The sequence below is a fragment of the Mobula hypostoma genome, chromosome 11 (assembly GCF_963921235.1).
Source record: "Mobula hypostoma chromosome 11, sMobHyp1.1, whole genome shotgun sequence".
Classification (NCBI taxonomy): Eukaryota; Metazoa; Chordata; class Chondrichthyes; order Myliobatiformes; family Myliobatidae; genus Mobula; species Mobula hypostoma.
Genome location: NC_086107.1, coordinates 59,073,757 through 59,086,527, shown reverse-complemented (window position 1 = coordinate 59,086,527; position 12,771 = coordinate 59,073,757). Strand labels below are relative to the sequence as shown.

General features: G+C 40.9%; 1 protein-coding gene across 1 annotated transcript in view; it reads right to left on the bottom strand.

The window, feature by feature from the left end:
* The window catches only part of th (tyrosine hydroxylase), a 75,164-nt gene extending 67,076 nt beyond the window's left edge, over positions 1-8,088 (bottom strand). The window contains exons 1-2 of the mRNA XM_063063229.1: positions 7,959-8,088; positions 1,910-2,113 (exon numbers count right to left, since the gene is read on the bottom strand). Of these exons, the coding sequence (XP_062919299.1) occupies positions 1,910-2,113; positions 7,959-8,045 (291 nt within the window). The 5' untranslated portion in view covers positions 8,046-8,088. The remainder of the gene's footprint in view (positions 1-1,909; positions 2,114-7,958) is intronic.
* Between the last annotated feature and the right edge of the window lie 4,683 nt (positions 8,089-12,771).

The window sequence follows — 12,771 nt, the reverse complement described above, 5'->3', positions numbered from 1 at the left end:
ATGTCACTCAAGACATACTGTGGAAAACATTCTAACTAGTTGCATCACCATCTGTTACGGAGGTGCTGCTGTATGGATTGGAAAAAGCTGCAGAGGGTTGCTAACTCAGCCAAATCTATCAAAGGCACTCGCCTCCCGAGTGCTGAGGACATCTTCAAAAAACGATGCGTCAAAATGGATCATCAAGGACCCCCAACATGCAGGAGATGGCCTCTCCACATTGTTACCATTAAAGAGGAAATAAAGGCACCTAAAAACACACACTCAACATTTCAGGAACAGCTTCTTCCCCTCTGCCATCAGATTTCTCAACAATGACTCCACCCCACTATTTACGCACTACATTTCTCTCTTTTTGCAGTACTTAATTTATTTGATTTTCTCACCCATTATGCATGGAGTGTATGTATATTTTTCCCTCAATCTTGGGTCCTCTATCAGAGCCCTGGGAGCTTGAGGGTTCGACTGTATCCTTGCTGTGGCCAGTAGTGCGTTCTTCTGGACCGAGATCTCAGACGATGATCCTGGGATTTGATGGATCCACTCTCCTAGTCCAAGTGTCACAGCTCCAAGAGCTCCTTTCACCACTGGGGTTACTCTGGCTTTAACCTTCCACATCCCTTATGTCTGCTCTTTCAAGCCTTGGTACTTCTCCAGCTTCTCATATTCTTTCTTCCTGATGTCACCGTCATTTGGAATTGCCACATCTATTACTATGGCTTTCTTCTGTTTGTTGTCCAATATTACTATGTCTGGTTGGTTGGCCGGTACCTGCTCATCAGTCTCTATTTGGAAATCCCACAGAATCTTAACTCTGTCAATCTCCACTACCTTCTCGTAAGGTCATCTTACAGGAGCCATCTTCCTGATGTACTCATGGATGCTTTGCATTTCTTCCTTGACACTTACGTGTGTGTGTGTGTGTGTGTGTGTGTGTGTGTGTGTGTGTGTGTGTATATATATATATATATTATATATATACATACACACATACATATACATTCACACATACAGTGTAACTAAACATTTTTACTGAATTGTCTCAAAAAGCAGATTGTTTTGAATGCAAAAACTGACAGTACATATGTTGCTTGCGCTATTTGTCCCCTCCAAGCAAAGTCAGAATAAACCAAAGGATAAAAATCACTTGGGACATTGTTTTTGCCTCAGACTCCGTGCACTGTTCACCTGTGAGGGTCAGAGATAGCCCTCAGGCCTCGTCAAACCACTGTGCACAAACTGCTATCATATCACCACAAACAACCTGTGTATTTCAAGAACTGAAATGTCAGGCCACATACCTTGCCAAGAAGCATTCATTTTAAAGGCACCCAGTTAAGAACATACAGAAAATGTTTATTAAATACATTTCTAGTGTGTTTGGTCTTCCTAGAGTTTACTGGAGTTTTTCTAGCATTTCATATAGATCCATAGCTATTTTGGAACTGCAACTCAGCAGAACACTGACACCAGCAAACTCCTGTCACCACAACACAATGATTTCAAATCAATACCTTTCCTGCACTATTCAGTTCTGGGTCTGTCTGAAGTCACTTACCCAGGCATTAATGAGCAATCATCTTTAGTCTCTGAATTCACTATGGCAGCAGCCATCAGTATGACCTTGAATACTTTTTAGTCACTGAATTCACTATAGCAGCAGCCATTAGTATAACTTTGATATGTGAAAACCAAAGCATCTCAGGGTTAGCTACACTTCAACTGCAGATACTGGAATCAAAGCTATAATCAGACCAATGTTATTACTTTCATCCTGTTTACTGGCTAATTGCTTGAAGGATTGGATTAGCTTGTATTCCTCCAAATCAGGTACTTTAAGCTCTTGAACCATGCCTCATATCGACAAACTATTATGATTTATTCTGCAATGACGAATATTTGGTATTACCTCAAACACTTTAAGGGTGCGGGAGAGCGCAGGTCCCTTGCTGTAGCGGAGAGTGAAAAACAGATTAACCATAGCTCTGCCATCCTTTTCTTCAAACACCAGCTGGTCCCCAGAATCTCCAGACTCTGCAGCAGCCGCAGCTGCTTCCCGTTCCTTCCGAGCATCTTCAATCAGAGACTGCCTCCGTCCAATGAAAGGGGGGGACTGAAATCACAAAGAAAAAAATGTCAGTCAGATTCAGAGTTATGCAAGAAAGGACATCTAATAAGCCATGAAAGTAAAGTTCTGCCTGAAGAAGGTAAACTGGCATCTACCAAAGACGGAGGAAAAGTTAGAAGAGTAAGAGGGAAGATCAGCCTTAGAGATGAAGGATAGAACCAAATGATATAAAGCAAAATAAGGAAACAAGAATGAATTTTAATATAAAGATAGAATTTGAAAATCATAGAGAAACACCAAAATTTAAAGGAGAAAAACAGAGCTTTGGAGAAAGAAGGCATAAGGAAGAGAGGAAATAGAAAGGTCAGTTGGAAGCAATTAGTGGAATGCCAAACACATAGATGAAAAGGAGGAAGACCCTATAGAGAAAGGATTTAAGGTAAACATGGGTGGTAGATTAGGGACTGAGAGAATCAACAAGAAGAGAAATTTGAGGATGTAATTTGAGAAGGAATGGAGAACATATATAGCAGAAGAGAGGTTGATAAATAATATAAGAGAATATGTGGAATTACATTAGAATTGATGATTGATTAAGGGGCAAAACAAAGCAGGTAGGATGAGAGTTCAGAAGGAAAGAATGATATCAAGAAAAGAATGATATCAAGGCAAAACTTGTGTGAGGAAACAACATCTTGGAAATTGCAATGAAAGAGGAATTCTAATAAAATAATTATAAAACAAATACAGATATGTTGGCATTTTCAGGATTTTGAATATTAGACAGTGAAAGGATATTGTTGTCAGTGTTCCTCACACACAGCAATTTCCTTCATAAACACCTCCAATAAATCAGAGAGATGGAATCAAAAAGAAATATGGAATCATGAAGGAAAAGGGATCTTTCAAATAAAACTGCATGGAGAAGAATTGAAGAATTAATGAAGATTGGAACAGGAGAACGGCTGAGCATTAGGTGAAAGAGGATTGATGAACAGGTCAGTGAGATTGGAAAGAGAAATGAATGAGATCAGAAAATAGGAGAGGATGGATTTTTCAATAAGAAGCTGAAAAGGGGATAGTGAAATTCAAATTAACAACAACAGTACTTAGTACAATGGAGAGGATCAGTGATATCAGAGAATCAAGAGAATAAAGAAAAAATTATGAGGAACAGGAAGAGGTTAAAGACAGGATCAGAAAGGATTGAAAATGGGATTTTGCACACAGTGTTATATAAATAAATAATTTATTTTTAGGTTCAGTGTTCATGGTAAAGAAATTGCAGATTATACAATAATCGTCTATTTTGTGGATGACGAGGAAGAAGGTTTTTGGACCACAGGAAGCTATTGATGGTCTTGGACAGAGAAATTGCAAATAGCTTTTAATCCAGTGTAAGGTAAATTATTTAAAAATGCAATAACCTAAATCAACACATCATAAAGGGAGGTTATCCACATACTGTATTCGTAAAGGTAGAAGAGATATCAATAAAATAGTGATAAAGGCATAATGGATTGGCCAGGAGATAGAATATAAGAGCAGAAAGGATATGGTACAATTGCATGCAAAACAGTTGGGTATTGTACATGGCCCAGATCCCTGCAATGCAAGAATGATGTGATTGCACTGGCAAGGTACAGAGGAAAATTTTGACTGGAAAGAAAAATTAACTAGGAGGCAAGATTGAACAGGCTAGGATTGTTTTCTATGGAACAGAGCTGACAGAAGGGAGACCTAATTTAAGTACTATACATATATAAAATAGTGAAGGGTTTAGATTAAGTATGAAGGGAATTTGTTCCCTTTGAAAGGCGATTCAAAAAGCACAGGGTTTAAAATAATTGGCACAAAGATCAGAGGGGATGCGATAAAGATTCACGCTGACGGTGGACTTTGCTGTCTGAAATGTGGGTTGGGGCAGATATCCTCATCACATTTAAGCAGCCCATTCATATTTACTTGAAAAGCCATGACATATAGAACCGATGCTGGGGAATGACTGGACTGACCAACTTCTTTTGACCAGCTCAGACAAAAAAAAATTACATGGTCTGTGTCATAAATGTTCCAAGAGAAAAACACAATGTTCAGACAAAGCAAGAAAACAGTGTATATAAAAACAACAGATCCAATGATAAACACACAAAAGACAAAAGTGAAATGGAATGTTTAAATACAAATCAGAGAACATGATGTTATAAAAGAGAGGAATTAGCAACAGTGAGAAAGACAGCAATGAAATAAAGGATCAGAGATAGGAATGAAACCTCAGAACTAAAAGAGATAGCAAGAAAGTCAAAATCAGAGAAAAAGTGAAGATAAAAAAAGGCACCAAACAATCCAAGGCAGAATTGCAGAGATGGAAGGAATTTACATTTATATAGCACCACTCACATCCCAAAGTGCAAATCCTAATGGATTACTTTTGGCATGTGATTAGTACAATCTCAGCAGACGTGCCAGTCCATTTACACATTAGCACACTGAAGAACATCATTTTAAATAACCCTAGTCATAAGGAAAATGCAGTTATATAATCTCGTTAATATATCTAAATGACACAGTCGGCTTCATAACATTCTTACCAGCCAGGTTGAGGCACAAATGAAGATGATTAGAAGAGGTATTTGTAAAGAGTGCCAAAGTGGAATTAAGGAATGTTTAAAGAAAGGAAGGAAAGGAAAGGGGAAGAATTTTTTATGGAGGGAACTAACTTGCTTCTATGTTTTGCATGATTTGTGTGTGTGTGTGTGTGTGTGTGTGTGCGTGTGTGTGTATGCGTGTGTGTGTGTGTGTGTGTGTGTGTTTTCTTTCACTGCACATTGGGTGTTTGTCCTTTTTAAAAAATTGGATTCTTTCGGGTTTTTGCTTTGTTGCTGCCTGTAAGCAGATAAATCTCAAGGTTATATAATTTATACATACTTTGATGATAAAAGTGCTTTGAATCTTTGAATCATTGTTTGCTGTGGCAATTGAAGACATAACAATTATTAATGAGAATTTATATTTAGAGATAATTAAGAATTGAAACGTGGAGAAGACCAGATATATTTAGGGATAGTAGCCGTTAGAGGGACATGAAGGATGCTAAAAAAAATGGTGAGATTCTTGTAATCAAAACACCATACAGCTGAAGAGGGGGTGAAAAAACATCAGGATTGATGGTGAACAGAACTTGGTGCAAGTTAAGAAATAGAGCAAGGAGCTTAATATGACCTCAATCTTCCAGATGGAAGAATGGGTTATGTCATCCAGAAAAGCTGAACGGGTGGCAGTAACTTAGAGAACTTTAGCAGTGGATGACAAATGCTGGGGCAGAAATAGGCAACTATGAGATGACAATAGACTGGTAATACTGTGGATGCGGTGGAGCCTAATCTCCATCTCAAATCTGATTATGTACAAGTTTCTTCAGTTTTACAGATGCCTGGGATGAGATAAGAGGTTTTGGCAAGAGAACAATGTTTGGGGAAAAAAATTAAGATGAGACAAACCATTTTGGCATTATTAATTGTGTGTTAATTGTTGGCTAGAACATCTATGCTTATTGACTTGAAACTTTCAATGGCCATTTGATGGAAATGATACTATCCGAGTGGGAAATCACCTGGAAGGAAAAACTTCCCATACTGTGGTACTTCCAGTAATACACTAATGTGTGCACAAATCCTTGGACCAAAGCTTAAACCTCCAGCCTAACCAAGAGGTGGGAATGTGACTCGAGTCCCAAGATTCATGACTGAAAATCTTTTTAGAAAAAAATTAAAGAGAAAGGAGAAACAGCACGAAAAAAGGTGTAAGTAATTGAAGTGAGAAATATTAGATCCGAAGAGGGATTAAAAAGAAAAAGAATCCAAGGTGGATAACCAAAAAGTGACTGAAACAAGGTGGAAGGGGAAGTGCCACGGATTGAAGAGGAAAGGATCAAAGAGGGTGAGGGGAGGAACTGGAGGGATGGTGGGTAGTTAGAAAGGTGGGAATCAAAGAGTGTACATTCAGAGAGGTCAAAAAGTGACAGAAGGAAAGGAAAGTATGAAGAAGTAAAGTTGATAAATCAGAGTAAATTAGAAAGAGATGAGAAAGAGAGAATCAAAGAATTCTTGAAAAAGAAGGGAGGTGTAGAGTAAGGTAAAGGTCAGGTAGGTAATTCCACCTAAGAAGTCATAAAAAAAAAATCAGGCTAGACAGAGCAAATGTTAGGACGAAGTGGGAAATGAATAGTTATGATGACTGAATCAACAGATTAAACCACAGTTTATCTACAACTGTACCCACAGCCTCTGACTCATACAGTTGTTCTAGCATTTTCTGCCTTTGTTTTAGACTGCTGACAGGCACACTAAGTAAAGGGAACATAATTGGTCTTGGTTAGAGAGAAGCTTTTGCACAGAGAGAATGGATTGGCTTAATTTCCCATCAGATTTATGGCCAAAAGTGAAATAATGAGAATCCTTTTAATTCAAAATTGGTCAACAATGGACTTCCTCTCAAACTACCCACCTGTCTGATGGTGATGCCCCCTGTCCCAGTTCCTTGTGCCCAACGCCAGGCTGATCACAATTGCACTCATGATTTACTCCAGAGCCCTGAGCATTCTAGCAAAAGCAAGTCATTACATCTGGTGGGACTGCCTAAGAAGGCTGCTGCTTTCCTTTCGTTTCATATTCTGGAGGAATAGTAATATATACATCACACACACACACACACACACACACACACACACACACACACACACACACACACACAAGGCTACAGCACACGTGGTAAGGAACAAACAGCAAATACATCTAAACAAATGTGAAAACACTCGCAGCAGCAAAGGAGCTGAAGTCTCCATTTGAAAGAAATCTGTTGCTTCACTATTTGTTTTGGAATGCGTTTATGTATTTCAGGCGCTGCGATGGACTTCTTGCTAACAGGAAGGCTTTCTGTCAGGGGCTGTGATGATGGTGGTGGGAGCGAGAGGCAGGTGTTATGTTACCAGGATCAAGGCAGCCCCCACTTGATCAGCTACCAAGCCGCTGGGAAAAGTACAGAAGGCAGGAAATGCCTCCTGAAAGGGGAAATCTCATTCCGTTTTCTAGCTAAGTAAAGGGTCGGACTAGTGTTAGCTTTCAGTGACAAATATCGCTGGCACGTTTATTCTAAGCAGAGGTTAGGAGTTTGAAATACAGGGTTAGGGGAGAAAATAAAATTACAATCCAAAACGTCCAACTTTCAGGTGAATATTGCATTGTGCCGAAAGCGACCCTGACTAAAACGCAAACGTATCTCCCGATTACCGTGCATTTACTAATCTGACTGCATCGCTCGCAAATATTTTCTCCCACTACTCATTAGGGAATTGATTAAGCTGTGCAGGTTTTAAATATACTATTGAAGTTTAAAAATCAGAACTCAAAATCTTTACATGACGAATGGAGCCAAATCCTTATTCAGTTTGCGCTTCCTGTGATTTGACTGAGCGCGCAGTTGTCGGACAGCTAACTACCCCGAGACATTCTGAAACAGAGTCGGGGTAAATCAATTCATCTTTACTCTTCGTCACTCCCAGTTATAAGCGTTACACTTCACCCTCACTCTCCTTTCCGGGAAAGTGTTTTTTAAAATCTCTTCTCAATAATTATGACAGCCAACTTGAATTAGACTGCAGGTCTCATAGCCGAGTTACATGTTTTTATATTTTCGGATGTTCTTAACCAATTGGAGCGACTGGTAAAGGGCTTTAATTGAACGCATTAATAGTACGGACGTATAAATAATCTGCCGACAAAAATATTTCGCTTCTGCAAAACCAATGTATGCACAGGTTAATCTCAGCTGAGATAAAAGTAGCGGACAGATTGTTCTAACGGAGAGTGTAGGAAAGAAACTGAGATCTTACCGTTACTGTCTCGGCTTGCTTGGAGTCCAGCTCCGAGACAGTCCTGCGGAACCCCTTGGCTGACGAGGAACTCGACGTGGGCATCATTGAGCCTTCGTGCAAGTTCGTGCAACTTGCGACCGAGTCTGTCTTCCCGCCGCTCCTATTTATAAGCGAGACGCATCTTCCCCCATGCGTCAAGTGTTCTAATTTACTTATCTGACACCCCATCGAGCCCATTTATTGGACTTCCTGAACGTCAAGCAAATAACAAATCAGAGATAGCCCTCTTATAATGAATAAAATAGGAACGAATGTTGTAAAGTATTATTTCCTCGCTGTGAATTACATGGGATTTTACAGATCTTCTACTTTGCATGACCCTATATCACGTATTCAACCATATAAGCAAATTACTTCGTTCTTTTTCGTCCTATATATTAGTTCATAGAATCATTGAATTATAAACTGTAAAGAACGTCGTCCACCCCATCGTGCCCATACGGGTTTATCCAATTTATTCACACTCTTTCTCTGGTTAATCTTTCCTTACACAATTTAATTTCTGAACGTGGCCGTTCATTCTGCTCCCACAACCCTTCCTAGCACTGAGGAAGTGTTTACCGTAGTTTTGTATGAATGGGTGTTCTCCGCCCCACTGGAAATCGTTTCTCCTTACTCTGTACAGTTATCAATTACATACAGAAGCAAGAGTAACACACACACACACACACACACACACACACACACACACACACTCACACACACACACACACACACTCACACACACACACACACACACACACACACACTCACTCACACACACACTCACACACAATGCTGGAGGAACTCAGCAAGTCAGGCAGTATCTATGAGTAGGAATAGAGTCGACGTTTCGGACCGAGACCCTTTCTGCGGGACTACCACATTAAGAAGGTAGACTTTTTGGCCCCTCGCTATTGATATTTCATCTCAATAGCCTATTCTCTGAACTAACCCGACATTATTTAATTGGCATAATATTTAAAACGTTATCTATCTAGGAAATGTCCACATTACACGATTTGTACCAGCAGGCCAACCTCCAGAGCACCATATAACATCAAAAGATGTAAGCATTCTGCAGGTTGCTGGGGATTGGAAAATGGACGTGGACTTGGAAAAAAAGCTTGAAAAAAAAAAGACATTGCAGCTACAACACTCCGGCCAGACATGGTCCTGTGATCTACAACAGCCAAGCTGGCAATATGTTGTGGAATTGACAGTACCATGGGAAGATGGTGTCGAAGAAGCTTATGAGAGGAAAAAGACGAAGTACTCTGAACTGGCAACTGAAGTTACCCAGAATGGCTGGAAGACCAAGATTTTCCCTGTAGAAGTGGGATGCAGGGGATTCGTTGCTACATCTACGACCAGTCTATTGAAGAAGATGGGGGTGAGGGGTTATTCCCTCCACAAGCAATCAAGTCCTTGTCAAATGCAGCAGAAGAAAGCAGCAATTGGATTTGGATTAAAATGAAAGACAACAACTGGGCTGCAAGATGAAGACGGGGGGTATGGAACTGAGGGGGATGTATCTGGGACGCCAGGTAGCACCATTGAGCCCTCTGGAGACGTCGTAGGCTTATCAACTAAACGTCAAAGAAGGAGGGTGCCCACCTGATGACCCCGATGACTTAACTACCCTCCTTCCTTGTCACCACTCCAAACCCACTGCCAACATCGAGAGTGCCAACTTAACATCAAGTCCTAGTAGTTCTACTACTGTATATACTACACTTATGGGGTCGTGAATCCTAACGTTTCCCGCCAACTGGACGAAGTAATTTCTTCTCATGACTTTAAGGACTTCTTTCTGCACTAAACCTTTTTTTCTGCGCGGGTTCCAACCTCTTCTTTATTAAAGCCGTGTTTCCCCACGAAGCAATCTACAGCACTTGGCCATTCACGCCATGAGGAGGACGTGCAAAAGACATTGGAACTGAGCTCGTAACTCCGAGCTCTAATAACTTTGCGCTAATAGCTACGCCACCTTGGCACCCAATTATGCGCCATGAAACCTTACGGGCCAAATTGTCGGGAACGATGTTAAAACGATAGGTAGTTCATCCGAAAACGACATACAGGTAGTTTTAATACTGACAAGAATTCTAGGCCCATGGGTCCGAATGTGACAGGAATATCTTGATTCAGAATTTTAAAAAAATGTTCTTTATGTCAAAATTCAAAGTAAATTTATTATCAAAGTACAAATATGTCACCATATACAATTCTGAGATTCATTTTCCTGTGACTCAGCAAGTCTGTATGAGTTTATAAATTTGAAGATATATACCGGTGATAATAAACCTGATTCTGATTCTAATTCTGAGAATAGTAACTATAACAGGATCAATGAAAGATCAACCAGAGCCCAGAAGACAACAAGCTGTTCAAAAGCAAATATAAGTAAATAGCAATAACTAAGGAGAACATGACAAAGAGTTGGCTAACGAGTGAAAGCCGACATTATTTGTCCGGTTTAGTTTTCCTTAACTGGCTTGATCAATCGAGGGTAAATTTACAGCAGATTGTAAAGACGGGGCGGGATGGCCTTTCTCCACATGGTTATACAACAGTTGAAGCTCCGATTTATATGTTTAACATTTATACTGAACCCTTACAAAACAACATAAATAAATCCATAGCTGCTGCTGGCCTGCTGAGTTCCTCCGGCATTCTGTGAATGGAAATAAATCGCTCAATCTCAGTTGTATTCCTTAATGAAAGTATAACATTTGTAAGGGTTCTGTCGGTGCAGGTCAAGTCATGCTGAAGTCAAGTTAATTGGCTAAAATGTGTGTGTGTGTTTTTTTCAGTCTTTACTTCATTTCAGTAGACGTGAGATTCGTGGAAGGGCGATAAGAGAGGGAGAACTGGCAAAAACAGAAAATCGAATGCTGAATTTGCCTTGGGCGATGATTGTTGCTGCTGCCCAAATGAGGATGTCTTTATCTAGAGATGGTAAAGATCGGTAAAGGTTAAACTTCGAACACATGACAGAGAAAAGGCTAGGAGAGTTAGTCCATGATGTCAGGAAATGGAGAGGAAGCTTCAAAGTTTAAAAATTTCAAAGTAAATTTATTATCAAAGTACATATATGTCACCATATACAGCCCTGAGATTCATTTTCTTGTGGGCATACTCAATAAATCCAGGTTGATGGAACATCTCAGTAATGGGGCAAGTGAAGTTGAGTGAAATTATTCTCTTTGGTTCAAGAACCTGATGGCTGAGGGGTAATAACAGTTCCTGACTCTGGTGGTGTGAGATCAGAGGCTTCTGTACCTTCTTCCTGACGGCAGCAGCAAGATGAGAGCATGGCCTGGGTGGTTGATGTCCCTAATGATAGATGTTGTTTTCCTGCAATAGTGCTCCAGGTAGATGTGCTCAATGGTGGGATAGGCTTTTTATGGGACTTTCCACTCAGGGGCATTGGTGTTTCCATACCAGGCTGTGATGTAGCCATTCAATATACTCTCTACCACACATCTAGAGAAGTTTGTCAAAGTTTTAGGTGTAATGACAGATCTTCACAAACTCCTAAGGAAGTAGAGGTGCTTCTGTGCTTTCTTCATAATTGCACTTAGATGCTGTGTTTAGGCCAGGACCTTCAAAATGATAACATGGAGGAATTTAAAGTTGCTGAGCCTGTCCACCTCTGACCTCTGATGAGGACAGGCTCATGGACCTGCCCATGAAGTTAATAGTCAGCTCCTTGATCTTGTTGCAAGTGCAGAGCAGTAGAGACAATTTGATGGTGAGTGATATCTTCAATAATAAACTGCAAATTAACAAGCCATGAGGAGGCCCGCAAAACAAAAGAGATCAGATAAGCCAACCAGATAACTGAGGGCTCGGACTAACTGTTTGTGGTTGACTGGTTCATAGGGGTAAACAAGAATTACAGATGTGAGCTGAGTTTAAATAGGCTGCAGGTGATGAGTTGGAAATGAGTGGCGGGCGACTCCTGAGTGGAGGTGCTTGCTTGGTGCAGGCCTAAGAGGAAACACCACCCCGCCCACCCCTCACACTGCCAGAATATGATGGCTCAGGATGATATGGATGGATCTGATAGGACTTCTCAGTGAGATATGGATCCAAGATGAAACTGGATGGCAACAAGTACCTCTCCTCCAAGCTGTACTCTTCCAGTTGACAAGGTACTGCACAGTCAGTCCATGACAAGATAAATCCATAAACCAGTAAACCATGTACACCAGACCACCTTCTACCATCCTGGTTTCTGGAAGTGCAGGCTCAGGTGGGTCGAGTGGACCATGGACAATTGGGCTTGAGGCAAGACACGTGGAAGATAGGTGTGATCCTGAGAGTGGCAGCCAGAGATGGCAACTAACTAGAATGATGTGATGGGTGATCTTGAAGGGACCTATGAGCCAGGACAAGAGCTTGCAGGAGCCTATACACAGAGGCAGATATTGGGTGGACAGCCATACATGGTCCACAGGTTGGAGTAGTCTGTGTGGGCACTGAGGGCAGTTAGCCTGGTGACAGTATTTGCAATTGACAGCTACAATAGCTCTCCATGCATTCTTCCAAGCATACTTGCAGCGGCAAACCAGGATCCTGGTGGATGGGCTGCTCTGCTGAGAACAACAGAGGGTTGGTAGCCTTGAAGCACTTCAAAGGGTGCAGATATCTGTGGCAGAGGAGGTGTGTAGGTTGTGTGTAGCTCGGCCCAGAACAGATAAGTATCTTCCATGTGGAAGGGTTAGAGGCGGCAAAATATCACTTGCTGATTGAATCTTTCTGACTGTCCATTGGTCTGCAGATG